The 14,460-nt window shown below is 45.0% G+C and overlaps 1 protein-coding gene across 1 annotated transcript in view; it reads left to right on the forward strand.

Moving 5' to 3' along the window:
* Positions 1 to 11,497: 11,497 nt before the first annotated feature.
* The window catches only part of LOC139016479 (cyclin-Y-like protein 1), a 40,479-nt gene continuing 37,516 nt past the window's right edge, over positions 11,498 to 14,460 (forward strand). Inside the window, exon 1 of the mRNA XM_070424608.1 lies at positions 11,498 to 11,693. Within this exon, the coding sequence (XP_070280709.1) occupies positions 11,498 to 11,693 (196 nt within the window). The remainder of the gene's footprint in view (positions 11,694 to 14,460) is intronic.

Below are 14,460 nucleotides of genomic sequence, written 5' to 3' on the forward strand. Positions count from 1 at the left end.
GGGTGCAGCCTCAAGTCCCCCACCCCAGCCCAGGGCCATGCAGTCTCAGGTCCCTGCTGATCGATTGCTACGGCTCATTACAGGAATCACATCTCTACTGTGGGGTGCAGTCATATTGTGATAGTGTGACAGAGTGAAGGTCAATTTGCATACTACTGCTTTATTATATAGGATTTGAAAATGTATACATGCATGTGTTTCGTATGTGTGTTTATCAAATTGGTCTCAAAAAGGGAATGCAACATTATTTTCCAACCTGTAATTTCAGATATAATTTAATGGTAGCCTTTCAATAAGTTAGTGTTGAATGAATGAACATCTACTTGTATTTGTTTTGCTTTTGATGGTATTAGCTTCAGTATCATTCTTTATTTTTAAAATATATTTTATTGATTTTTTTTTTTTTTTACAGAGAGGAAGGGAGAAGAATAGAGAGTTAGAAACATCAATGAGAGAGAAACATTGATCAGCTGCCTCCTGCACACCCCCCACTGGGGATGTGCCCACAACCAAGGTACATGCCCTTGACCAGAATCGAACCCAGGAACCTTCAGTCTGAAGGCCGACGCTCTATCCACTGAGCCAAACCGGTGCTGGCTAGCTTCAGTATAATTTTTTCTAAAATGTAACTTTTCCCTTGGTCAAAGTGGTGACTACAGCTGAGTCCCCGGTTTTTGGACTTATGGGTCTGTTGACGCCACAGCTGGCATGACCTATGTCAAGTGATGCCCACGGCAAGGAGGGCTCTGCTCACACCTATCTGAAGTCACACCAAGCAGAGCACTTTAGACCTGAGTTCATCGCCTACCTCCATCTCCACATCAGGACCGAGCCCTTTCCCTGGGGAGATGGTACCATACTCTATTCCATAATCCTCATCTGAATCCACTGCCAACTGGCTATGAAGATGAATAAAGAGAACCTGGACCACTACCCAGTGGGGACCACAGCACTGGTTTGGACCACACTCTGCACACAGACCAGAAAAGTGTATGGAACCTTAAGCTGACTTCTTTCCTAGTGTAAAATGACTATATACTATACTGGTCTTCCATCTCTTTGCTATGGCAGGAGATAGCTTAAATAAATAACTTTGGTTGGTCATGAAATAAACAAACTAAAAAAAACAAATAAAATGTAACTTTTTTGCTGATAGAGTGGGACTTGATTTGGTCAATGTACATTGTGTATAAATTCAAGGAAGAAGAAAACATGACCATACATGTTGTATAATCATCTTCTTGGAGCTGTGGTGGGGTAGGTGACAAATGACAGCCCTCATTCCGTTCTTATATCAGAACATAGGAGTCAGGCAGATGGAGATGAACTTATAAGCTTGGTTACTAACACATCATAACAAACTGGAGGATACGGTTCACATATGTGGCCACATTAGTCCTTCAAACACTTATCACTTCTTCCCACAGTTGTAATCAGAGAAAACAAATGCTTTACACCTGTCCCTGCTGAGAAGCCCAGGAATTCATGTAACTGTGGGAAGACACATCTTTTCCAAGAAGAGGTTTAGTACCAGGCAATTATTCTTTCTTACTTCTCTCAAATTCACCCATCAGGTACATCTCCTCTCCTCTCATGAGGAAGGTAGAGAGAGTCTAAGTCCTCATGTGGAGACTGGAGGACAAAGAACTGAAGGTACTACTACAATTTCTGATGGGGTTAAATCATAATTGAAATTAGGTTTATGTCCTTTGTACATGACAACAAAGGTCAAGAGAGGTTGGACAGAAGTATTCTAGTCGGTAAAGAAAATCCAGTTTTGTATTTTAAATGTTGCTACAGATAATTCACAACATGGATAATTAACTTCTTCATTCATTGGTAAGCCAGGTTTTATTTGGGGGGAAATGAATGTTCCTTTAAGGAAGACTTTCCTCAATTTCAGCTTGCTTGATTTAACTAAAGATTTACTTCTTCAAGTTTCTTGTCATGTGCTTAAAAGAATGCTGTGCTTTATTATTTGAGTGTATTCACTTCCACTATGGATGTTATGTTAATAATTTCTGCCACTTAATGTTTATTCATTACTTTAAAACTTATCTAGTTACAAAGTTACCATTTTGGATCTCATGCCTAAACATTATGGAGGTACATGACAAAGTTTTACATACTCATCCTCTCTGAGTTATAGTTAAAAATCTATGTATTTTTCCTGAATATGAAGAAGAAGTAGCTGGTAGAGAAACTTAGATTCAGTGAGAAGACTTAGAGCCCACTTTTGGCCTGTAGATAATTGGTTTTGTGACCTCAGGCAATCTACAATATCTTATGTCAGTGGTTCTCAACATTCCTAATGCCACAAGCCTTTAATACAGTTCGTCATGTTGTGGTGACCCCCAACCATAAAATTATTTTCATTGCTACTTCATAACTGTAATTTTTCTACTGTTATGAATCATAATGTAAATATATGATATGCAGGATGTATTTTCATTGTTACAAATTGAACATAATTAAAGCATAATGATTAATCACAAAAACAATATGTAGTTATATATGTGTTTTCTGATGGTCTTAGGCGACCCCTGTGAAATGGTCGTTCAACTCCCAAAAGGGTCGCGACCCACAGGTTGAGAACCTCTGTGCTAAAGGGTCTGTTGTAAAAAGAAGAAATAGGAGAGGAAAAAGGAACACAGGCATAAAGAATAAAAATGGCAACAAACAAGTACCTATCAATAAAAACTTCAAATGTACCGTAAATGGATTAATGCCCCAATCAAAAGACATAGGGTACCTGAGTTGATAAGAAAACATGACCCATATATCTGCTGTCTACAAGAGACCCACCTCAGAACAAAGGACTCATACAGACTGATGATGAAGGGATGGAAAAAGGTTTTTCAGATGAATGGAAATGAAAAAAAAAGTTGGGGTAGCAATACTTATATCTGACAAATTAGACCTCAAAGTGAAGGTCAAAACAAGAGATAAGGAAGGCTACTTCATAATACTAAAGGGCACAATTCAACAAGAAGATATAACTCTGCTAAACATATATGCAGCCAACATTGGAGCACCAAAATACATTTAAAAAAAACACACCAAAACAACTCTGGAAGATATCAATGGAGAAATTGACAGCAATAGAGTCATAGTAGGGGACTTTAATGCCCCACTAACACCACTGGACAAATCCTCTAAACAAAAAAGCAGCAAAGAAATATCAATCCTAAATGATTCACTAGAACAGATGGAATTAATGGACATCTACAAAACATTCTACCCCAAAGCCACAGAATATACATTCTTCTCAAGTGCACAATGGTAATTTTCAAAGATAGACCACATATTGAGACACAGGCAAAGTCTCTTCAAATTCAAGAAGATAGAAATCATATCAAGCATCTTCTCAGATCAAAATGGCATAAAATTATAACTCAATTACAATAAAAACAATGCGAAAAAAATCAAACACCTGGAGGCTAAATAGCATGCTATTAAACAATGACTGGATCACCAAAGAGATCAAAGAATAAATAAAAAGCATCATGGGAACAAATGACAATGAAAACACAACAATCCAAAATCTATGGGACACAGTGAAACCAGTCGTGAGAGGAAAGTTCATAGCTCTACAGGCCTGCCTCAAAAAACAAGAAGCCATGGTAATAAATTACCAAACCCTACAACACAAAGACTTAGAAAGAGAGAAACAAGAAAAGTCCAGCATAAGCAGAAGGAAGGAAATAATAAAGATCAGAGAAGAGATAAACGACATAGAGACCAAAAAAATATAAAAGATCAACAAAATCAAGAGCTGGTTCCTTAAAAGTATAAACAAGATTGATGAACCTCTAGCCAGGCTCACCAAGATGCAAAGAGAGAGGACCAAAATAAACACAATTAGAAATGAAAGAGGTAAAGTAACAACTGACAACACAGAAATATAAAGGATTATGAAAAAAATACTATGAACAACTCTATTTCAACAAAATGGACTTATTCTTAGAAAAAAGCAAGCTCGGAGAAACCAAGATGGCAGCATAGGTTAATGCTGGAGTTTGCTGCCTCGAACAACCACTTCAAAAATACAACTAAAAGACGGAATGGACATCATCCAGAACCACAGGAATGCTGGCTGAATGGAAGTTGTACAACTAGGAGGAACCGAGAATCAGAGGAGGCGCAGTGCTGAAGTAAAATACTAAGGTGCGGAGTGCGCGCAGTAGGGCTGGTGGCTGAGGGCGTGGTTGTCTGTTTCAATCCGGAGGGAACCTCAGACTCTGAGCTCCAGATCCGGGCGAGTCTCTAGGGATCCAGACTCAAACGGGAGAAGCAGGACTGTCTGGTTACAGTCCCTCCAAGGTTTGCAGCAGTTGCTGGGACAGAGAGGCAGAGCCCCTGGGGAGGGACTGAGAGCAGCAATAACTGCTCCCTCCTCCGCCCTGTTGATCCCTTAGGACCCGCCCCGCCCAAGCCCTGCACAGAGGCATTTGCTGGATAGCCTCAGGCAAAGGCTAGATTAGCACCTCCCTAGAGGACACAAGTTCTTCCACTGCAGACACAGCTGATTATCACAGCCAGTCGGCCTGGAGGTCAAATCCCTCTAGTATTAACTACAACAATCAAGGCTTAACTACAACATGACTGAGCTCAAAGACCACTAGGGGGTGTACCAAGAAAGCATAAAAAATGCGGAGACAAAGAAACAGGACAAAACTATCAAGGGAGGATATTGAGTTCAGAACCACACTTTTGAGGTCTCTCAAGAGGCTTCTAGAGTCTGTAGATAAACTTGATGAGATGTACAGGAAATCTAATGAGACCCTCGATGGTGTGATAAAGGACCATCTAGGAAGTAAGCATACACTGACTGAAATAAAGAATATTATACAGACTCCCAACAGCTGACCAGAGGAGCGCAAGAATCAAGTCAAAGATTTGAAATGCGAAGAAACAAGAAACACCCAACCTGAAAAGCAAAATGAAAAAAGAACCCAAAAATACGAAGATAGTGTAAGGAGCCTCTGGGACAGCTTCAAACGTACCAACATCAGAATTATAGGGGTACCAGAAGATGAGAGAGAGCAAGATATTGAAAACATATTTGAAGAAATAATGACAGAAAACTTCCCCCACCTGGTGAAAGAAATAGACTTACAGGTCCAGGAAGCACAGAGAACCCCAAACAAAAGGAATCCAAAGAGGACCACAGCAACACACATCATAATTAAAATACCAAGAGCAAAAGACAAAGAGAGAATCTTAAAAGCAGCAAGAGAAAGAAACTCAGTTACCTACAAGGGAATACCCATATGACTGTCAGCTGATTTCTCAACAGAAACGTTGCAGGCCAGAAAGGAGTGGCAAGAAATATTCAAAGTGATGAATACCAAGAACCTAAACTAAGATTACTTTATCCAGCAAAGCTATCATTCAGAATTGAAGGTCAGATAAAGAGCTTCACAGATAAGGAAAAGCTAAAGGAGTTCATCACCACCAAACCAGTATTATATTAAATGCTGAAAGGCATCCTTTAAGAAGAGGAAGAAGAAGAAAAAGGTAAAGATACAAATTATGAACAACAAATACGCATCTATCAACAAGTGAGTCTAAGAATCAAGTGAATAAATAACCTGATGAACAGAATGAACTGGTGATTATAATAGAATCAGGGACATAGAAAGGGAATGGACTGACTATGCTTGGGGGGGAAAGGGGTGTGGGAGATGCAGGAAGAGACTGGACAAATATCATGCACCTATGGATGAGGACAGTGGGTGGAGAGTGAGGGCGGAGGGTGGGGTGGGAGCTGGAAGGAGGGGAGTTATGGGGGGAAAAAAGAGAAACAAATGTAATAATCTGAACAATAAAGATTTAACTATTAAAAAAAAAAAAAAGAATGTCTCTAGTTTGCCTGGGGCCTGTGGACAGCCATGGTTGATGGGGACGAATGTGTTAGGGCTGGGGGAGGCCAGGTCCTGGTCCAGTGGTCTAGCTACAGCAAGTAACCAGTGGTATGGCTCAATTAATCGCTTTTCTGGTCTGAGTGTCATTTTCCTTCACTGTAAAATAAGACAGAGGACACATAAGGATCGATAACCTTAGTTGCCCCTAGACAGAGCTTTGTTAGCTGGAGACCGGTTTTAGGTTTCCGCTGTACCCTTGTAACTCTCATATCCTGTGAATTTTACGGACACACTTGTACCAACTTTTCATTAAGCAAATACATGTTTAAAAATCTGTAATCTAGAAGTTGACGCATTTCCTTCCATTGGCAAAACCTGCTGTTGTATTCCTAGCCCATGATCTATATGCTTCCAAGGGTTTATAGGGCCCCCTTCATTTATCACCATCATGATTTTATGAACAAAACTTGAATCTGGCTCTAAGAAAACTAAGTAAAATGACAAAGAAAGCAGCCCATTCTGATGCAGGTCATTAACAGGCATGAGGAGATCCAAAGCTGTTCCCCAGCTTGGAGCACTCATTCCATAGCTGGCAGCACAAAGCACAGTGACACTGCCATGTAACCGCACCTTCTTAATTGGGAGTGCTCTTGCAGGGGCAGCCAAGATGTTCCTGGTGAAGGAATGCTGCCGCCACAAAGACAGCCAGGCTGCCAGACAGAATTTTCACCGTCATCGCATGGAAATTGGTTTAGTTAATATAATAAATTCCATCCCCAACTTCATTTTATAGGAAATGCCTACTATCTGGAACCTGTGCACTAATGCCTGGTGATTTTCCACAGGGGTTTGAGCTGCATTTTGTGGGAAAATGTACGGCAGGTATGTGTCATATATATATTCTCTCAGATGTGTATGTCTGAGTGTACGGAGGATAGAGGAAACAGAATTATGAAAATTGGCAGCAACATCTCAGAAGCAAGATGTGCAAAAGATTCTAAGTAGATTATAATTTTCCAAGTCTAACACAGTCAATTTCCAGAAACATGGCCCACCTTTCATGTTGACAGGAAGATGGCTCCTTCACTGCAGACTGTTTTATGTGAATATTTTTGACCCCTGACCTCGGAGCATCCTCTGCATGTCTATGTTCGAGATTTGAAACCTGAGTGCCAGAGACATGCTGGCTGTTCTCAATCAGCAATAGCAAAGGGATGTGCAGGTTTCCAGGGATAAATTTTGGTTTTGTTTTTCTTGATTTTTAGAGAGAGTGGAGGGGAGAGAGATAGAAACATTGATGAGAGAGGAACATCACTGGTCAGCTGCCTCCTACATGCCCCACACTGGGGATTGTGTCCACAACCCAGGCATGTGCCTCAACCGAAATCAAACAGACAACCTTCTGGTTCCTGGGACTATGCTCAACCACTGAGCGACACTGGCAGGACAAAGTTTTGTTTAATCGCTTGATGTAGGCAGGAAGAAACCATCTCAGAGAGGTTGGGCACTCCCCTGTGGTCACACAGCCAGCAGGGGAAAAGCAGGAACTACAATGCTTTCAATACCTTTGATGGCTCCCAAGAGCTTCCCATCTCTGGCAGGTGGGCATGTGACTTTTCCAGGTCGGGAAGAGAAGCTGGACAGCTGTTAAAGGTAGGGTCTTCCCCAAAGAAGTGACCATAGAAACAGCATGCAGTGGAGGATTTGTGCGGGCCGTTCATGGTTTCTGAATTGTGTCATCTGAATCTTTATCCTTTTTAACAAGTATTAGATTCCAAGAAGGACTGTCGCTGTAGACCCTGCTCTCCGAATGCACCAGCAAGGCAATCATTTTGCAGCGCTGGCACCTGTATTTAGGGTTCTGTGATTTACCCCTTCTCTGACCCACCAAGGATTGTGAGGTGGCCAGATGCTCTGCGCTTCCATGGGAATGACTAAGCAGTCTGATTATTTCAATGGACCACTTGAGTGAAGTAATCACCTTCTCAAAACAGACACAGGATGGGAAGAGGGGATACGGCCATGCAGGTAAGGACCCTGACTGGGCCCAGGCCAGGTGTGGTGAAGACATGCTCACTGAGCACAGTGATACCCTGGGCCCTGTGAGGACCCGGGTGGATGTGACACTGCAGTTCCCAGTGCAGCAGGATAAAGAGGAGGGCAAATAGACATACGCAGGTTGTGGGCAGTGCCTATCCAAGCAGTGAGGATGTTCTAATGCTAACCTATCTTGACGTTTCTGGGTGGCAGGTCTAACCCAGTTACAGACCAACTGTGTATCTGTGTGGGCCTCTGGAGGCACTGTGATGGTGGGAACAGGCTGAGAGGTGGGTCTGTGGGCAGGAGGGAGAAGCTGGGGCAGGTGGGAGAAGCTGGGGCAGGAGGGAGAAGCTGGGGCTGGTAGGAGAAGCTGGGGCAGGAGGGATAATCTGGGGCAGGATGGAGAAGCTGGAGAAGGAGGGAGGCCTGAGCGACCACTCACACCCTCCCACCCCCCACCCCATCCCCTGCAGCAGAAATCCAGTTTCCTCCAGGGAACAGGACTGCACACAGGGGGCTGGAAAGGACAGGCAGCCTCTGAGAGAACAGGAAACACCCCTGTCCAGGTGCCCTGCTTGCCCAAGTCCACCAAGCTGGTGCACCCACTGGTGCAGGTCCCATGGCCTCCCCCAGGCTCGGTAGCAGGTCTACCTCAGCACCCAAGACAAGTGGTGCAGGACCAGCCTCCCCTCCCCAGCACACCAAACCAGCACAGACATCACTCCTGTGGACAGACAGCTTCACTCCTGCGGGGAAACCTAGCCTTGGCTTCTGACAAATGGGAGAAAGAGACCCACAGGGACGCCTGGAGTGAGACCTTCGTCCTTTCACCCACACTGGTGGTGGTAGCTCCCCTGGGGCTCTGCTTACCTGCAGGTCTCCGCAGGGCAGGGTGGTCACAGCCACCCCCAGGAGCCTTCCCCCTGGAATAAAGGGAGCACAGGGACCACAGGGTGTCACCATGTGCACAGGCCTCCCTGACCCAAGCGCTCCACTCCCACAGCTCCTGCCCAGGAGGTCCAGAGCAAGTGCCCAGGGCATCAGACCACATGTTCTGTGTGTCAAAACGCGTGCCCTGTGCATCAGAGCGCATGCCCCAAGTGTCAGAGCGCGTGTTCCCAGTGTCAGAGTGCGTGCCCCCAGCGTGGACAGCGTGTACCCCAGACGTCAAGAGCGCATGTGGCTTCCCCACACCACCAGGCAACTAGAGCAGAACAGAGGTCGCTTCTGCAGGACCCCTTTCAGGACAATACACCAGAGACAGTAGAGAAAGCTGGGGAGCCAGGGGAGCTCCCAAGGAGGAGGGGCCACTGAGCACTGCAGTCCAGGTCCTGGGCCCTTTCTGGGGGCTGGCAGAGAGAGTGGGAAAGGTGTGCGCAGTGTGGCGGGCTTGAACCAACCTGGTGGACAGGTAAGGGGTTAGGGAAGAGAAACAGCGGAAAAGGCCATGCAGCATGCAGCAAATTTTCCTAACTAAAGACTCACTTCTAGAAAACATGAATTTTGAGGATTATGTCTGCCAAAGTCAGCTGGAAAGCTGGTCAAACCCCACATGGAGGGAGGACCAGGGCGTCCAGGTCTCACGTGGAGATTTCCTGTCCCGTCCTCAGGAAATGGGAGCGTGACTCTTACTGAGGAGATGGGAGGGTTAGCTCCATCCTCCAGAGAGCACAGGGGCCCTGTCAGGCTGGGCCTGCCCACCGGGTGTGCACTCACCTGCTTTTCCGCTCAGGCACAGCTGTGTCCCCACCTGGCAGCCAGGCTCCCTGAGGCTGCCCAGTCCCCCAGCCATCACATGCCTGCCTTCCTGGTGTGCTGAGCCCCTGCCCAGTCTGCCTTGTGCTGTGGGAAGACCAGCGCGGGTTACACTGAGTCCTCCCTGGGGAAGGGGGTCCTAGGCTCAGGGCACCTGGTCCTTGTGGATTCGAATTCAGGGAAGGCTGGAGACCCTGGCCCTGGAGGTCGGGCGTGGTCTCTGGGAGGTGGCAGTGTCCACGCTGCTGCCCTCCTGGCTGGGCGCTTTGCTGCTGGGATCGGCTCTGCGGGGTCCTATGCACAATGGGAGGAGTCTGGCAGAGGCTGATGTGGCAGGGATGTGCCCCTTTCTCCAGCCCACAAGCGGATTCCATGGACACCCGCTCTCCGGGGTGGAGGTGCGGAGATGGAAGGCAGGCCAGGTGGCTCCTTCCTTCCCAGGTCTGAGTGCACCTGCATCCATGGAGCCTGCCTGTCTGGGAGAAGCCTCAGACACTATGGCAACAGGATGCCTTACCCTGAGCACCAGGCCCTGGCTTTCTGGGATCTGGCAGCAATGTTTGGGGCGCTGTCAGAAAAGTAGAAGGAGGTGGGGAGAGTGGGCTCCAGGTGTTGTAGGGACAGGCTTATGCCCTCTGTCACAGGCTTTCTCCTTGCTGATCCTGGGAAGGGAGGGCAGGATGAGGGGCGCAGTCCTCAGAAAGAGCACCTGTTCTTAGGTTTCTGGGGCCTGGAGGGAAACCCTTAAATGTCTGGCAGTTGAAGTCTGAGTTTTGTTGTGTGCTTCTCTGTCATTAAGTGCAGGCACTGTTTACAATATAATCTTCAGTGTTGTCTCAAGCTTCCAAGAGCCATCCAAAATGCTATCTAATGACATTCCTAGGACTTTAGACAATAATATTATTGTAGCATCCAGTTACATCCAGGTTCTAAGGATGTAACTAGATGCTATTTATAAGAAACTGAAGTTCATCAGGTCATTTCCCATTCCACTGTGGTCTCCACATGTTAACATCTTGCTCATTCTTGTCACCAGACATATCTCTTATACTGTTGAATATTAATAATCTCTGTTTCCCTGATTTTTTGAGATGACATTTCTCTCCTACTCATTTAATAAAGGAAAACACTCCCTCTGGTCCTTTGGGGGGACAACTATTTGATTGAACGGTTTCTAAATGTCTGTACATTTTGCAATTACTGTACACGTCTTTTTCTTCTTGATTTTTTTCTGTTTTTTCTCCAAAACGTGTACAGTAACTGAAAAATGTATTCACTTCTTTGCCATCGCCAAGGGCATTTGCAGGTTTCCTGCCCTCCTGACAACATTTAAGTGTGTTTAGGAAATGCTGTTTGGAGCCCGAGGCTGGGCCACATTAGTGCGCTGGGAGAGGGGATAGAGGGCCTACAGGGCAGGGAGGACCAGCATTCTGACCCACTGCCTTCCCTGCCAGGTGGGCACATGGAGGGAACGCTGCCGTGATTGGTCCCTCGTAACCAGGTGACCACAGAATGTGTTCTGGTTGGCTGGGGCCCGCCAGGAGCCCTGCCTTCAGTTGAGAAACAGCTGTGGCAGGCAGTGGAGCTTCGGCTGTGCTCTCTTCTTGCAGTGGTTGTGATTCTCAGCAGTTGCCTGATCAGTACACCTTTTAAATACGTGAGACTGCTGGCTGTCCTCACAGACTAGTCAACTCTGTGGAGGCGGCAGCAGCTGACAGCTGGGCGGGGGCGGCGGGGGCCCCTGGGTTTGCCCTTTTGGGGGTTGGGCGGGGCGGGGGGTGGTTAGGGGGACTGTTGAGTGAAGGCAGTGACAGCAGCAGGAGTAGAGGTTCCTCATGGGGAACAAATTCAGCTGCTGCCTGAAGCCCAATGCCAGCCCCAAGGTGGGCCAGAGCTTGGAGTGGGTGAATCCGCACCCTGAGTCTGATGCCTGTGAGGTGACTCAAGCTGCCTGGGCACATGAGGACTTGGGTCTCCTGTTCTGCAAATGCCACCCTGTGCTGCGCCTCAGTAACCAGCAAACGCCCAAAGGTAAGGGGTGGCAGGGGTTCGCTGATCTCAGTCACACCTCTGGGCTCTGCTGACCCCAGGACCCCCTAGATGGGCACCATCTCAGACTCCTCCTTGCCTTCTTTCTGGCATCCCGATCCTTTATTTTTCCCCCGTCATGTCTGGCCAGTTTCTTTCCCTGTTCAGTACCCAAATACCCAGTTCTTTCTTCCATCCCCATTCAGCCTGAGACACTCCAGTTGGCCCTTCCTGTTCCTGGCTCTCTGTAGTGTCTCCTGGGACTCCAGGAAGAATTGTGGGTATATTCTCTCCTTTTTCTCAGTGAAAACTTTAACATCCCAACTTCCAAGGTTCCATCCCATCTCCCTGTCCTTACCTAGCCTTTTGGTTCTTAGTGAAGGAATCAGGTAGGGCCCAGTGATACCCTTGTTTCCACCTGTTAAGACAGTTGATACTCTGAACAGTTCTGCTGCAAAGATTTTAGGGGTTGTTAGGTAAACTCAAAATCGATAACCGACATAGAACCTATATAGTGTTATTACATTGGCTGTTTTCAGTTGCCTGGATAGAAGCTATTTCTTCCTTCCAACTTATAATTTGAACACAGAAGGAAATGGTGGGAGAGGGAACTCAAAATTTCTCGAATCATGTGAAATGTTACTGCCAGTCCTACAGAGAATAGTTGCTCGTTTGTTTTTTTACTTATAGCAGAACCCAGGGAGTTCTGATTACTTTGATATGTCCACGTTGACACAAAATTTCCTCAGTCTTCCTTCAGTGACCTAACAGACTTCCCTGTCACATTGTTTGTCCTAAAGGAGCGGGGATGGTTCACAAGAGTGTTGGTCAAAAGTTTCTAAAGAGAACACACATATGTAGACTTTAGTTTGTAACATAAAGTCTTGGCAGTTAAGATGTAAAATTGTGGGCAAGGAGGTTTGTCCTCATCGTCTCCCGTACTGCCAGTAGGTTCCTGTTTAACTGTAAGAATGTTGAGGTCAAAGTTCTGAAGTCCAGATGCCTGAAGAGGGGTTTGGGGAATGGAGAAGTGGGAGGAGAGAGGGAGAAGAGAGGAAATATGGTACTTGGTTTAAAATAATTCTGGGTAACAAATATAGCTAATGAAGACTGTGATTTGTGAAGTAGGAAAGATACATTTACAAAGATGTTAAAGCCTCTTTGGCCCTTTTTTTTCTCATTTAAATGGTAGAGATTATTTCATAGAGAAAACACACCATAGCTCTTATTCTATTGAAACTCTAGTTGAGCTTTTAATTTCTTTAAAAGTTAGAATAATTAAGCCTAGGGGTTCACCTGGATGGTCGCTATGTCTTTATAACTGAAAAGTACTCCCTGTTCAGTATATTAAAATAGTATGAAAAAATGAGCAACTTACATGAATTAATGAATTGTACCTTTAAACACAAAACAAGTGAGAACATGTGAAATTTTCTGTTCACTCTGTTTGGTGCTATAAGGTAAGCCTGTGTCTGAGTGGTTTTATAAACCAGTTAGTAGATGGGTAGTGTTGGATGAGAGACCAAAATAGGACCTTTATATATTTAAGATTTACAGCTCACTCCCATGTATAGCCCATTTGGTCCTTCTAACTGCAAACAAGTCCCATGTATATACTTCTATTGCTGATGAAGAAACTGAGACTTAGAGATGTGAACGGATGTGTAACCAGCTGCTGAACAGGAGAGGCTGACATGCTGGTGATAGATATGCCAAATTCAATTTGGTGATGCATACAGCACTCCTTAGAATGCAGCCTATATGTTATAAACTCTCCACAAAGTGAGCCTATTTAACTTGCTCCAGTCTTGATTATTTCCATTTGAAATTATTGTATACAACTCAGAAGCAACTATTACCACTCCATCTATGTCTAAAACAGCAACAACAACAAACTGATGAACAAAATAGGTCCAGAGACATAGAAATATGAAACAGCTGATGAATCTCAGAGGGAAGGCTGGAGTGGGTGGGTGGGTGGGACTAGATCAAGCAAAGAATGCAAGTGAAAACTTTCACATATATGCATAACCCATGGACACAGACAATAGGGTGGTGACGGCCTGGGGGTGGGCTAGAAGGGGACAATTGTGGAAAATAGAGGACATCTGTAATACTTTGAACAATAAAGATTGAAAAAAATCACTTTGATGAAAGTATAAAAAGTCACTGTCGTGAAAGTTTCCCCGTAGATTAAAACATTGAGCTTTTATACTGTCCTTTTAAACGTGCCACGATGAATAGCCCCAAGGAAGCCACAGCTAACTAAATAAGTTCATTTTGTGAATAGAGTTAGAATTAGCCAAATGGTAAAGAACATTTGCCAAATATAGCTCATGATTTGGGCATATTTGATGTAATAGCAGGTATCTGACAGTAACTGGCCACAGTTTACTTTGTTTCTTAACACTGTTTCTGAAATGTGCTGGTAATATCAGTGTGAAAGAGACTGACTATATTTCTAATTGATAAGTAGAAGTGGGGAAACACCTAAATAATCCATAGATTATTTAGGTGCAAGTTAAAAAAAAAGTCTAAGACATAGCCGGGTTTTACTGCACATGTATAGCAAGATTCTGCAATTTTGAATTTACTGAGTAGAATTTTTATATTGTTGCCTTTACTAAAATTGGCTGATTACCATTACTTAAAACGTATTCCCATGCCCTAACTGGTTTCCCTCAGTGGATAGAGTGTCGGCCTGCGGACTCAAGGGTCCCAGGTTCAATTCCGGTCAAGGGCATGTAATTGGTTGCGGGCACATCCCCAG

Source organism: Myotis yumanensis, unplaced genomic scaffold (assembly GCF_028538775.1).
Source record: "Myotis yumanensis isolate MYYU_CA2020_CCGP unplaced genomic scaffold, mMyoYum1.0.hap1 SCAF_1, whole genome shotgun sequence".
NCBI lineage: Eukaryota > Metazoa > Chordata > Mammalia > Chiroptera > Vespertilionidae > Myotis > Myotis yumanensis.